Source organism: Squalius cephalus, assembly GCF_949319135.1.
Source record: "Squalius cephalus genome assembly, chromosome: 20".
NCBI classification, from domain to species: Eukaryota; Metazoa; Chordata; class Actinopteri; order Cypriniformes; family Leuciscidae; genus Squalius; species Squalius cephalus.
The window spans coordinates 31,154,184-31,169,217 of record NC_137141.1 but is presented as its reverse complement, the minus strand read 5'-3'; the positions used below and the strand labels follow the sequence as shown (position 1 = coordinate 31,169,217).

Genomic DNA, 15,034 nt, shown 5'->3' with positions numbered 1-15,034 from the left:
TCTTGTCTACTGTATATTCGTCATATTTGCTTTATTTTTCTTGAAGCCTTATTTTGCTTTGCTTCAGCTATGATAAAAAGACATCAAATCTTGCATTGCGTGTTTGTGCATTTTGGGGGCGGAGCAATGAAGGGAGGGGTGTGTTTGTTTGGGTTAATATCAGTGTTTCTCAGAAATCGCTTACTGCACCTTTAATTTCACTCAAATTCAGATTATTGGATTTTAGAACTGGTGCATTTTGGATGGATAAAAAGGTTTGGTCTATATATGAAATTATACACAGAATGAGACATATCTCTTTTATTTGGCAAACATATGAATTCTATTACAGTTTTTTTAAATCGCTTACACACAATTTCTCAAACTATAGCTCCTTTTCTCTGAACTCTACACAAAACCACAAATGCACACAACATGCAGAACATCACACATCTCTTGCAAAAGCAAACACTTCATTCAAAACTATTATAACTCTTCTAAAAATTGCATTTTTGTATAATAACTGTGCAAGCAAACCATCAAATGATTAGCCATACACGTCAAACTACACACAAATGTGAAAAATATTGTCTTTTGCTTGTTCAGTGTGCAGTCGAGTGTACAGGAGTTTGTCACACATACATGTATGCGCATAAATACACTGTATATAAGTGCACAATTGATGAATTTTACAGTTATTGAACTGAACTGAATCAACACTGAAGTGACTTCAGCTGTGTAATGACACTATTGGCTTGTTAGAGCTGCTTTACAGCAGAATTTGAATTTGTTACTGTGAAGCTGCTTTGAAACAATATAAAGCACTATAGAAATAAAGGTGACGACTTATGAATATTCAGTATATATTTACAAAATAAACATAAATGCAAGGGTAAAAATGTTTGTTTCTCAAAACATTAAGTTTTGATTTCTAAGTGATCAAATTTGGTATATTTACACTTTAAACAGAATGCAAGGGGTAAAAATAATATATTTGTTTCTCAAAACATTGAGTTTTGATTTCTTAGTGAACAAATTATGTATAAGTGTTTTCACACATGGTCATTGAGTGTGGGTATAATCGGAAAATGAGTGTGCTATTTGAATGGCAGTGTTTACCAAATGAAACACAAGAGCTGTTAGTTTAAAATGATGTGTCTAATGTAGGGAACTGTGTTGAGCATTTTGCAAAAAGTTTGATTTACAATTGCAAAAAGTGAAAAGCATATAATGTGTTTTACTGACTTGATCTGAAGATTAGGTACATGAGTGAATGGCCTCAAGTCACACTTTTAGTGTGTAAAAACTGTTTAAAAAACTGTACTACATAAGAGCATGATATCTTTCCTCATAATTATTTTTTTCTGGATTAAAAGTAACCAGCAAAGTCCAGCCGTCCACACAGTGAAATGGAAGCTTATTGGGATTTTTAAGTGTTTTGATTTATCTTAAATGGCCATGCTCCCTTCAGATAATCATTTATGCTGTTAGGTAGGCCTATATTTTGTCTAATTGCCCAAGCTCTAAAGTATTTATACTCTATGCCATTCAAAAGTTTCAAAATGTATTAAGTATAGGTATAGGAAGCAATACTTTGTAGGCCCCAAACATGCAGAATGAACTACATCCAGCCTTGCGACTCAGCGTCCACCTGGCAGGCCTGTCCTTGCGAAGACCGGGACCTCTGAATGCCCCCAGTTCACATTTCTTGCTTGGTTTTGCCAACAGCAAAGGCCACGCTTTGCTGACATTTTGACAACGCTGCGCTCTCGACCCCTTGCTCCCCCCCCCCCCCCCCCCTCCTCCATCGGGCTGGCACAGAGGGAACGAAGCCCCCCTCTCCGGTGGGGTGAAGGTCCCTGGGACCAAGCTGTTAATTCAATCAGGAGGGTGGTATGCTCAATTAGGCACTCATAAGGGCCCAGGAAGGGTCTGGGGCCCCAGCAGCCCTACCCCTGAGAGCCATTAATTGTGGATGACAGTGTGTAAACAGTCGGGTGAATAGGCGGTGCAGGTGTTGGACACACCACTCGTTGGACACTGTCTCAATGGTTCTTTTCACACCCCGCTTTCCTCTGAACATTCTCTATTTCTGTCTCAATCCCTCTTACGTCTATTACTCAGAACTGAATTGTGTAGTCACACTGTAACAAGGACACCTTTAAATAAAACATAATGCCATCATGCCACAAATGCTGTCGACTGAGCTTAACCTCTACAGAACATGGAATATTCCCTTAATATACATTTATATAAAGTCTCAATTACGCTTTGTCCATCAAATGAGGTGGATGAAGAATAAATCAAAATCTCTGTGTGTGTGTGTGTGTGTGTGTGTGTGTGTGTGTGTGTGTGTGTGTGTGTGTGTGTGTGTGTGTGTGTGTGTGTGTGTGTCCTGGTAAACCCTATTTATGGGGACAAAAGATGGCACAAAAATGGCAATATCCGAAATCCTTGTCCTTGGGCTTTTTTGGTGGGTCCCCATGAGGAAAACAGCTTATAAATCATACTAAATTACATTTTTTGAAATTGTAAAAATGCATAAAGTTTTCTGTGAGGGGTAGGTTTAGGGTTAGGGGATAGAATATACAGTTTGTACAGTATAAAAATCATCATGTCTAAGTATAGTCCCCATGAAAAAAATGGAAACCCAATGTGTGTGTGTGTGTGTGTGTGTGTGTGTGTGTGTGTGTGTGTGTGTGTGTGTGTGTGTGTGTGTGTGTGTGTGTGTGTGTGTGTGTGTGTGTGTGTGTGTGTGTGTGTGTGTGTGTGTGTGTGTGTGTGTGTGTTGTGTGTGTTGAGAGGTATCCTTTAAAGAACACCCCAATGAAGGTGTAAAAAGCCAGTGACTGGACTGAACTCTTTGGCCAGGCCTGGGATCATGTGACTCCTCAAGATACGGGAGCTTGTGAAAAATGCAGCCAGTACATGTAAAAGACATGGAATTCCACAAATGAAAGCCAGATGAGGGACTTTAAAGTGAAAGGGCTCCGCATCTGACCTAACATTCTCTTGTTTGAAGTCCTCTCTCCGTCCATCTATTTTCTTCATTCTTCCACGATCAGGTCAAAAAGGCACTTGTGAGAAATATAGACGAAGATGTATTAAGCAATTCTCAGATCTGAATTGTCTTGTTATACGAGTCCCTAAACTCACAATGCTTTATCTTAAAGTATTAAAGGATTAGTTCACTTTTAAAAAAACTTTTGCTGATAATTTACTCACCCCCATGTCATCCAAGATGTCCATGTCTTTCTTTCTTCAGTCGAAAAGAAATTAAGGTTTTTGATGAAAACATTCCAGGATTTTCCCCCATATAATGGACTCCAATGGGACCCAAACGGTTCAAGGTCCAAGTGACAGTTTCAGTGCAGCTTCAAAGGGCTTTAAACGACACCAGACGATGAATAAGCGTCTTATCTAGCGAAACAATCGGTCATTTCAAAAATAAATGAAAAAGTTTTAGTTTTATAAGCACAAATGCTCGTCTTGCTCTGTTCTGTGATGTGCGTTCGTGACGTCACGTAATACGCAATTACGTTGAAAAGGTCACGCTTGAAAAAATTCTGTCCTGAAGAAAATGTTCTTTTAAGCTTTTTCATATTAAAGCACCCAGGATACGCACACGAAATGGGCATTTTAAACGATAAACTGACACAAATACGTTTGAATATGTGTATATGGTCCTCCTTCCGCACATTTTTAAACACGTCAAGCGTGACCTTTTCAACGTAATTGCGTATTACGTGACGTCACGAACGCGCATCACAGAACAGAGCAAGACGAGCATTTGTGCTTATAAAACTTAAACTTTTTTATTTATTTTTGAAATTACCGATTGTTTCGCTAGATAAGACCCTTATTCATCGTCTGGTGTCGTTTAAAGCCCTTTGAAGCTGCACTGAAACTGTCATTTGGACCTTGAACCGTTTGGGTCCCATTGGAGTCCATTATATGGGGGAAAATCCTGGAATGTTTTCATCAAAAACCTTAATTTCTTTTCGACTGAAGAAAGAAAGACATGGACATCTTGGATGACATGGGGTGAGTAAATTATCAGCAAAAGTTTTTTTAAAAGTGAACTAATCCTTTAAGTGACGGGGAATAAATACACACACACAAACACACACACGGTCCTGGGTAGATTACTTAATAATTGCAGTCAATTACAGATTTCAAATTACATGACAAAATTGTTGTCAGTAATCCAATTACATTACACATTTTATGTAATATAATCTGACTAATTTTTAAATGAGTAAATTATGAATTTATTACAATTAAAATCTCAGGGGGTACTTAAATATATTAAAGTATATACAGTAAAGTCAATATAAAGTAAATATATTTTTATATTTTATAGGTTCGGCTGACAAAAAATAATAATAATTGTGAATCCCTGCATCACATGTAAATACAAAATGACGTGAATCTGTGCATTTTGAAAGAAAAAGAAAAACCTTCCAAAAAGCATAGTAATACATGATTAAATTAATAATACATGATTAAATGACTCCCCGAGAGCAGTGCCGTAGATTACTTACAAAATGTAGTCCGCTACTAATTCCAAATTACAAGACAAAAATTGTAGTTAGTAATGTAATCCATAACAGCACATTTTATGTAATATAATTAGACTACTTTTTGATTACGTTTGACCATCCCATTGAATTTAATGGGATAATCTGGGATAATGAAAATCTATCATAAAATTTGTAAATAATTATATTTGTAAATAATTACAAATTATAATAAAAATGTGTTTGAAAGACAAAAGTCTTATAAAGACACATCAATATTAAATGTGTTCATCAGGAGTTGATTATACTGTATATGCAATGTTGCAAAAAACACAACAAAATTATTTCTGTAAATCCAGTGGTCAAATGCTCTCAATTTTCTGTGTGATTTTATCCACCTGACAAGCGGCTCATCTGTATGTGAAATTCCAAAACTGCAAGACTTTCTGAATGTATTCATATATTATGAGTCATTTACGACTATTGTGTGAATATGTAATCATGTAATCAATAAAAAAATTAACTGTAGTCTGATTACGAGAATTTGAAAATGATAATCTAATTACAAGTACTTAATTTGGTAACACTTTATTTTACAGTGTCCTGGTTACATATGTTACATGTACTTGCATAGTAATAACAGTAAGTTATGTATAATTACATGCAACTAACCTCCAACCAAATCCTAATCCCCAAAGTATATGTAGTTGCTTAATATTACTCAGTACTTAAATCTATAATTACACTGACCCCTTAAAATAAAGTGTAACCCTTATTTTTTGTAATCCAGATTACATGTAGTCAGTTATTACCCAGCACTGAGAACACAGACACATGTAGGAACGTACAGCCTCTAATGAGATCTCAGTTCTTTCTCCATTGAGATTACACTGAGACGAAATGGAGACTTCTGCTTCTTTTTCTCCTGAGTAAAAGAACACAGTGTGCAGTTTCAGGACAGATTTTGCAATCTTTTTCAGTATGAACTTCAATATGTCTCATTAAACTCATCCAATAATAAATGATCTTAAATGCACATTCATTGGATAAACTAGTTTAAGGTGACTTTGTTGCAGTGTAATTGCCTTTAAAAATCCTTTTTAAATAAAAGAAAGGGCTGTTTGGTAACACTTTGATTTACAGTGTCCTCGTTACAAGTTACATCTACTTACTATAGTAATAACAGTAAATCATGCATAATACATGCAAATAACCCTAAACCAAACCCTAATCCTAGCCCTATAAGTACATAGTTAATTAATATTACTCCATACTTAATTGTACAATTACACTGTAACATGAAAACCTTCAAATAAAGTGTAAACTTTATCAGCATTGTGCAATTATGCCACAAATACTGTCAACTGAGCTTTACTTGAACAGAACATGGAATATTCCCTTAATATACACTTACTGAATGTCAACAATTTAGTCACCTGTCTTTTCTCCAAATGAATTTTAGAAGAAACAACAGAATTTCTCCTTGCCTCTCAGTTTAAAACCATGCATTTCAAAAAAAGTGCACATAGTTAAACATTTCATGGATTAATTAGACATCTGGCGAGGATCCGTACATCTTGAAGAAGACAATTGCTGTCAAAGACATTAGCTGAAGGAATCTCTCAGGACTGAAACTTTAACTTCTCTGAAAGCTGGTGAAACCACAATAAAGCTCGGTCCAGATGTCTAATTATAAAAGCTGTAAATGGGTTTAACAGCAGTTAGAAGCACACAATTTAAAGTACAAAGGTATTAAGGACACTTAACATGAAGCGGGCCTGTCATGCTTATCTAAGACATCCTAATAACATAAGAGACCTCTCCTCTGTACTGATGTGTTGATGAAAGCCACGAAATGTGCATAGCCTGGTAATAATTGCGTTGGAGTCGGCAGGGTGCCCGCTGGTTTGGGCTGGCTGCTCTTGTCTACAGACACCTGCTAATTTTCTGTCGGCTTTGCTTGCTATAAACAGACAGTGAACCGCCATTGAGGATCTGTGGAAAGGGTCGGTGTGATAATTGGGCAGCACAGACCTTTTCAGCTTGTTCGCCCTTTCCTTTCTCTCTGCCCCTTGTCAAACATTTGTTTCAAGTCCAGCCAAGTGACAACAGCCGTCTGTGTTGGTCAACGTTTCTCCAACAACAACCTTTTTTTTTCACACGCCAGAAAGCGGCTTTGTTTTGAGGACATGGTTAAAGGAAAGTGGATACAGGACATAAAGTGATCTCGTTAACATTCCATTAGACACTCCTGTCCCCCCTCGCCTCCCCCAGGGGAGCTTCACACAGTCCCGGACACACAGACCAGCTGACACGGTGTGGAACACGGCGTAACCGAGATCCCAGTGGAAACCTAACGGCAGATCGAGGTTCATCCCGCATCCATGATAGGAGAACCACACGGAGGCAGACCTGAGCAGACCTGAGCCCTGCTTGCCTGAGCTTCGCCTCTCTTTCTCTCCTTTTCTCCTTAAAATGCAATTGAATAGGGTAGAATTGAACTTTTGAGAAGCTGGGAGAATGGTCCAAATTGTATTATATATTTTTTATTATATATTTAATCATTTTTAAATCTCTCTCTCTCTCTCTCTCTCTCTCTCTCTCTCTCTCTCTCTCTATATATATATATATATATATATATATATATACTCATTTAACATTATTGAATCAAACATATTATCTAGATGTATGTATGTATGTATGTATGGATGGATGGATGGATGGATGGATGGATGGATGGATGGATGGATGGATGGATGGATGGATGGATGGATGGATGGATGGATGGATGGATGGATGGATGGATGGATGGATGGATGGATGGATGGATGGATGGATGGATGGATGGATAGATAGAGAGATAGATAGACAGACTATGAACAAACATATTAATATCTATCTATCTTGTTTTATTAAATAATTTTACTCTTCCACTCTTTCTCACATGCTTAGACACACATCTTATAAGAATTAATACATAAAAAGGTCAAATGGGATAACACAATTATGCTAGCTAATAATCATGTTTTGAAAAAGATATTATTAAAAACAAATAGTAGTAGCCTAAGGTATCACAATATTTATAATCGCTTGATTACATTTTTTTTCTTATAATACAATAATACAAAACAAAATATCCATAGAATATCAGTATTTTAAACATAAAATAGGCCTTTATATTTTAATTGGGAATATTTAAACAACTTGTCAAAGCCATTGCCTTCACTAAATGAAGTCGCATTTATTGAAATAAGTAGGCTAATAACCGTAATAATAAGAAGATTAAACATTTGTGACAACCTGGGTCAATCTCCTTATATAAAAAAAAATAATTAGGCTATATAAATGATGAAATGTTACATATAAAAATGATTAAATATTACGCTTTATCTTTTACGCTAATCAAACAACCATAAAAAAAAGAAATAAGTTGCGTAGGACAGTTGTGTCAAAGAAAGTCGTAGAGTGCGTCATTACTCTCGCTGTAACCAAGTGGACTGATGATTAATCCGCGGACTTTTGCACCCCCCACCCCGTCGAACTGCGCTGTCATTGGACGATCCCGCTGTCAATCACGCCAACCAATCCCACCTCCTGAGGTTTTAAACGCGTCCCAAAGTGTAAGACAAACTGTTCAACCTGTAGCTCTGGAAAGGACAGTACATCCCACGCAGTGGAAAGAGTGTATCACTACGACTATCTTCATGTTGTCTGCGTTCTCTCTGGCACTATGAAAACGCACACATGTGAAGGAGAAACCCGCTGAGGACGAATTTATCTGGGAACAAACTTTTGGAATTTCCTGCAACTTTGGGACCTTCGCCAATTCTTAAGTTAATCTTGTCCGTAGGCTGTCAGTTGTCTTAATCAACGTCAGACAGAATGTATTTCCACAATCGGGTCCTTTTTGTGTTTTTGTATTCCCACGCGCTACTGATGATGATGTGCCTGCCACCAGCCTCAGCGCAGAAGTCCAGTGGTCCTCGGGTAAGTCCGTGCGTAACGCCGCACATTTACGCATTTGCCATTCTGATAACTTTAGTGCGTCATTCAAAGTTGTCAATGTGACGCATAAAGTGTTTATACTGTATCGATGTCAATGCATTATGCTTAAATAATGATGCAATTCAGTATTCTGATACAGTGTTTCTATGTATGGACATTTCTACAATGCCATTAAATCAAAGTGCCATTCAACTGCATCCTACTCAGAATATGGGTTTGACCATTCTTCTTACTTGTTAGTGATATACATAACTATGTAATTGAATGCACAATAAACCACTGAAAATTTCACAGCATCTTTTAAACAGTGACACGGAGTTAAAGAATATTGCATTGCATCCTGGATACCAGGGCAACTCATTCTCTGTCATTATTATTAGTATGATACATATTAGTTATTGGAAGGATTAAACATTCTAGAATGCGTAATAACCCAACATCAGAGCATCTTTTGGTGATTCAGCTGAATAGTTGGGTTTTGCTTGCTGAGGCACATTGTCAGTGAGACTTGAGTACACCCATTGACCTTTTGTCATAAAGGTCTTTTGCTTCCTGTGCACCCCTCTGTGCCCATAGAAAAGAGGACCGTTGCCTTTCCAATGCAGCATTTCATACGATTTCAACAAAGACAACTGTGTGGAGTATTTCTTTCTGTGGCTGAATCAGTTTGCTGACAAAATATTGAATAGTTGAGCTATATGATGTCTCTCATATGATGTGTCGCAAAAAATGCAGTAAGTCAGTAAGTTTGTGTCAAGGTGATGATCTATTGACCCCTAACATCCTTTTTGTTTTAATAGTAGTAAAGTAAAAAAAGAGACAATTATAGGATCTTACATGCGTGATTAATAACACTATCCGGTCGAGGCATGAAAACTTGCCCCAGAAATCGAATTGCCGCAGCATTCTTTTATGTCCTCAAGTATTTGAGCAATTCAGACAGAAGAATGGTTTGTCAAGATTGCCGCAGAGCTGTTGTGGTAAATGTCCATTCAGTTGTGCACTGAGACCATTGAGATTGACCATTGAGAATGAAAGTGAGAACAAATCAGAAAGAAAGCAGAAGAGAGAAATTTGTGGATGCTGCTGAGGTATTGTAATGCTTGTGGTTGGAGGAGGTGGTCGGTATAAAAATCTGATGCGCACGAATGCACGAACGTGCGCGCACACACACACACACACACAAACACACACACCCTGAGTTTCCATGTTTCATGGGGACATTCCATAGACGTAATGGTTTTTATACTATCATTCTATATGATTTATAAACTTGTTTCCTCTTGGGGTCCAAAAAATGTCCCCTCAAGGTCAAGATTTACTTGTGGGGACATTTGGTCCCCATAACGTAGGGAATTCCAGGAACACACACACCTAAAAACACACCACATGTGTCTGTCTCCAAAAGTGAACAGAGTAAAGATTCATTTCTTTAAAAAAAAAAAAAAATTGCTTTGCTGAGAAGATTCTAATAGTACAAAAACATCACATTTTTTGTCTTCAGGAAATATTTTCCAACCCAGTTAATCTGCATGGAACACACTGGACCTCATTGAGATATAAATAGGTTTTAAAAGTGGATCAAAATAAATTCCTTGGGATCATCAGCTGTATCTAACTCACATCACAGACATTTATAGCCCTGCATAATTTAATTCTTAATTATGGACGTGAAACCGTTATGCGTGATTACCGAAAGACATGAAGTTCTGTATGATTAAATTGTGGTGCTCGTTCTTGAGGGCTGTTTGGAAGAATTGAGAAGCATTAATCTTTTTCATTAATGACTTCTTTCATTTTAATGATTTTGCCATTTTTCTATACTTATGCAGCCACTTTCTCATTTGTCTTGCCATTAACACCCACAGACTTTTATCTCTTGTGATATAATATCTGCTTACTTATTTTTATTTTTGGCAAGAACTCTACAGACTGACATGTACTGTAATAGTAGCCATACAGATTGTGTGTGTGTGTGAGATTTGTTTTGCTCAACAGCAGAAAACAGTGCAGAAATATCTCCACAGTGCTAAAACATCCTTCATCATCCTCATCTAATCATTACAGGAGGCCAGAAAGGTTGCGTTAAAAAAGCTATTAAAAAAATCTGGAGTTAAACGCTTCAAAAGTTATACTCCCTTCTGTGCCTCATTTGTAAAAGCTTATCTCTGAATGCTGTCAGCTCCAAGAACCCAAAGTTTCATGAGGGCTTATGGCTGCTCAACTGGGCTGGAAGACGTATTTGGGCCAATAACAGGATCAGGCTCTTTCCTGAAAGCCAATTGGGTGATTGGGTTTATATATAAAAAAGCAAAAAGAAAGAAAGAAAGGAAGTGTCCCTTGACAGTAGAGGGATTTTAGGTTTCCTTTTCCACATTTAACATGAATTTAGCACACTTTTCCAGTCACAGTTATTCAGAGCTCTTTGACCGAGCCAATTCTGACATGCCGCAGACTTAGAAGATAATATTTTCTGAGGATTTAATTCTGTCAACATGCAGTGATGCGTCTGAGCACAGTGAATATACCGACTTTTCAGTAGGCATTGGTCCATTTTAAGATCTTTGGGTTCAAGTATAATTTCTTTCTACTAGCATCACCAAATGGAATTGCATAAATAACTATATGAAATAATCAAGTTTCCCCAACTCTCCCCTCATCTGCCATTGGCTGGATAAACAGATAGTCCTGCCCCTAATCTCACATGATTGGTTGAGCCAGCATTGCTGTGTTTTCATAGTACCACAATGAATCAACCATATAGAGTTGTCATGCATATAAGGCTGGATCAAGTTTTTTAGCATCAAACAAATTACGCACTTAATCTGTTCCTGTGCAAAGGTTATTAGAACTTTCACTGTTATTTACTTGTTAACAGTCTGACAAACATGATCCTCGTGGTAGCTTGACATTTAAAAAGACAACTCAGAAAAACAGAAATAAAACTTTACAGCTTGAGTACCTCAATAGGAAACACATTGTCAGTGTAGTTTAATGGTGAATTAAAACACATTATTAGCATTACAAACGGTGATGAATTTGACTTAGCATTGGGTTGACACGAACAGGGTAGTTTTATTCTTATTCTCGTTACAAAACACAATGTGGAAGGCCAAATAACCTTATTTAAAATGAATTAAAAGCTAAATGATACAGATACAAATTATGATGCTGAATTTACAAGTTACTGAACACATAACATATTACTACATACTAATTGGTAATATGACTAAACAGACTAAACCCGCATTGTACTGCATGTTACAATGGTAACAACAGCTTTCAACAGAACACTCGCCAATCGTACGAGACCTCTTTAGAGCACTTTAATATTCCCTTCCCTTTGAAGTATGGGCTTAATAGAGTGTGGACTTTTTCCAACATGACAAAAACATAGTCTAATCTGTTTTCATTCAGTAGTTCAATTAAAAGATAAGCATTCCCACACATTTTTCAGAAATAGCTATCCAAACAAACAAATCATCATGGCATTCTGGTTAAGCTGCCCTGTAAAAACCTAACATAACATAACGGTGATTGAAAAATGGACACATGGAGGAACGCGGTGTATACAACATACCTGCTCGAGTACATCACTGAAACCTTGTAAAGTCATGTAAAGAACAAACACAGCGAGGCGAGTGCGAGTTTCATGCCAAGACAACATTCTCCCAACGCCGCAGATGAGGGCCAAGCCCCCCCCCCCCCAACCCTCCCCTTCTCTCCGCTGTTTTATTGAAGCGGCCCACATCACACCCAATGACCCAATGATGCAGGTGTTAGTGTCGTGTGTGTTTGTGAGAGAGAGAGAGTTTATGTTGGGGGTTGTGTATATGTAAGGTTCTTATCTGAATGTATTTCGAAAGAGTGTTTGTTATGTGTGTGTTGCACGAGTATTAACCAAGCATCTAATAGTCTAGAAAAGAAGTCAGTCATCAGGTCATTGTTTACCTTACACAACTCATGATATACTGTACAGCATCAGCGGGCCTCGCTGTTCAACACTCTGTTGACACTCTATGAATGTCCGCGCAGCTGAGATGATGCGGATGGGAAAAGAAAGCTTGCAGATTTCAATTCAAACAACTTGTAATGTCATAAAAATCGTTCCAGACTCACTATAATTTCTAGTGTTATGTCTAGTATAATTTCTAGTGTAAAATCACGAACCTGACTCTCAATCTCTTCCATTCCAGATAGGGGATCCCCAAGCTTAGTGATTCAGGTAGTCAGGAATAGTAGTTTAGCCTTCAGTATCCTCCTTTTTTTATTCTAAAGTCTTTTAATATATTTTATAGCAATTCTTATTCTCAACTCTTATTGTTAAATTTGATTTCTTATGCATGCTATTTTTAATTCCTATGCATCTGTTGTAATTATTTTGATTATTTTAATTCCTTCTAAAGCACTTTGAATTACCATTGTGTATGAAATGTGCTATATAAATAAACTTGCTTTGCTTTGCCTTGCCTATAATTTGGCAGAGGCCATGTGCACTAAGAGTGTGTTCACACTTGGCATGTTGGGTTCGATTAAAACGAACCCTGATGCGATTGCTCTGTTAGTGCGGTTCATTTGAATAAGTGTGAACGCTGCCATCTGAACCCTGGTGCACCAAACAAGCGGACTGAGACCGTCATTTTGACAAAAAATATAAAATCAAGTCAAATGTATTTGTCTAACGCTTTTCACAATACATATCGTTTTGATGCAGCTTTACAGAAAGTCATACTTTTATGCCTGTAACGCCTTTACCATAGAGCAAATTTTAGGGCTAGGCAATATGACGATATACAGTATAACAATGATACAAGTTTACCAGGCACATGTCTGAGCATTTAAGGCAATTAAGAGATTTAAATATTAGTCAGAATTGTTCTAAGTGAATTCTCAAAAAGTAAGTAATTGTCAAAATATAATGGGTTGTTGCAGGTAAAAAGAGTCTGATGCTCGGGCACATGCCTGAATGCTCAATAGTAATTGAGAGATTTGCATAATGTTTTTTTGTTTTGTTTTTTTCTTCAATGAAGATACAACCAATTGTCGTAAGGGAAAAAATATGTCTGATGTGAGTTTAACATTTTCCAAATTGAATTAGCAGTCATTAAAGCGACAATGCTGAGAAATATATGGCGGTAATTTAATTTCGGAACATCTCTGATTTCAGGCCGAATTACTATATTGTGAAATTGTTCCTTACGATGGTTGAAATTATTGTATATCAAAGGTATTGGCAAAGATATTGAAGGATGAATTGTGAATGAAAAGTTAAGAAAATGCAAAAATAGATGGGAATGGATGCATGAGAATTTAGCATGCAAAATGAAAGATTCCAAGTGTAGTCCAGTGGAATAATTCATGTGGTATTATTTAATAAATTGAGAGGTCAGATGTCTATAAGACCTCAATGTCTATTTCTTTTTCACAATGTGAGGGCAGAATAAAAACTAAAAAAGCTGGTAGCACTGTATTTTAAGGTGACATATTAACATGTTACAGGCACTTACTATAGTAGTAAGTAACAGTAAATTCTGCATTGCAAGCAATGCTAGGTAGCAACTAATTATATGTAATCTGAATTACGTAATCAGATTCAAAAATAAATTATTGTAATTGCATTACTTAAAAAAATACTTAATTTCATGATTACTTAATATCCACAGAATGGCAGTAAATTATTCAGAATTCATTGAATCACGTTAAAATAAAGCATAACCAAAAATCAAAAACACTACAAGAGATCTTTCTGCAGAAGTTCTTGTGAAGTCAGTCACATTAAAAATACCAAGCGATACAAAAGAGCCCGAAAAATTATACACAACCAAGTACGTCAAAGTGTTGACTAATGATTATTTCTTGCACAACCTTTGAGTTCAACCCCTAGTGTGTGTGTGTGTGTGTGTGTGTGTGTGTGTGTGCATCATGTTTCCAGACTCAATTACACTAGGCAGACAGCAGAGTTGGACAAGGACTGGAGCAGACCGAGAGAGAGAGAGATAGTGTGAGCAAGACAGAACTAGATAGTCGAGTAAAGAGAGAGGAAATGTGTGTGTGAGGGATAGAGAACAAGTTGGGAGACAGAGTCAGGGGACAAAAGGCTGTTCTCCCTGTGTGGGCCAAAAGCAGCGCTGTGTGCTTGATATACAGTGAGCGACAGCTGGGATTTGGATAAGGAAGGTTTTCTGACAGAGAGAATGTGTTCTGGGTCAGTGCTATGGCATTTTGCTGCGGAGAGATAGCAGTGGCTATCAGCATTTAATGATACGGCTTTCTTTGAGAAAATACCAGAGATTACCAGCCTCCCAGAGGCTTCAATTACAGGCCGATAAAAGTAGTGTCTCTTTAAATTCACAGGACAGCCATTAGTCATGACATAGCAGGCTTCATCAACTGAAAAGCATGTCACAAATTCGCCATATTGGCACGCTGAAACGATATCTTCTCTTTGTGTGATTGTTGTGTGTCTGAAATCTGGATTGGCATTTTGAAGAAATTTGTGGATCCCAAGGATGTAGATGGTTTACAAACCA

At 37.2% G+C, this 15,034-nt stretch overlaps 1 protein-coding gene across 12 annotated transcripts in view; it reads left to right on the top strand.

Moving 5' to 3' along the window:
• The first annotated feature begins 8,088 nt into the window (after positions 1 to 8,088).
• The window catches only part of smoc1 (SPARC related modular calcium binding 1), a 55,943-nt gene continuing 48,997 nt past the window's right edge, over positions 8,089 to 15,034 (top strand). For all 12 annotated transcript variants that reach the window (XM_079853860.1, XM_079853869.1, XM_079853868.1 and 9 more), the window contains exon 1: positions 8,089 to 8,486. In XM_079853860.1, the coding sequence (XP_079709986.1) occupies positions 8,382 to 8,486 (105 nt within the window). In that variant the 5' untranslated portion in view covers positions 8,089 to 8,381. The remainder of the gene's footprint in view (positions 8,487 to 15,034) is intronic.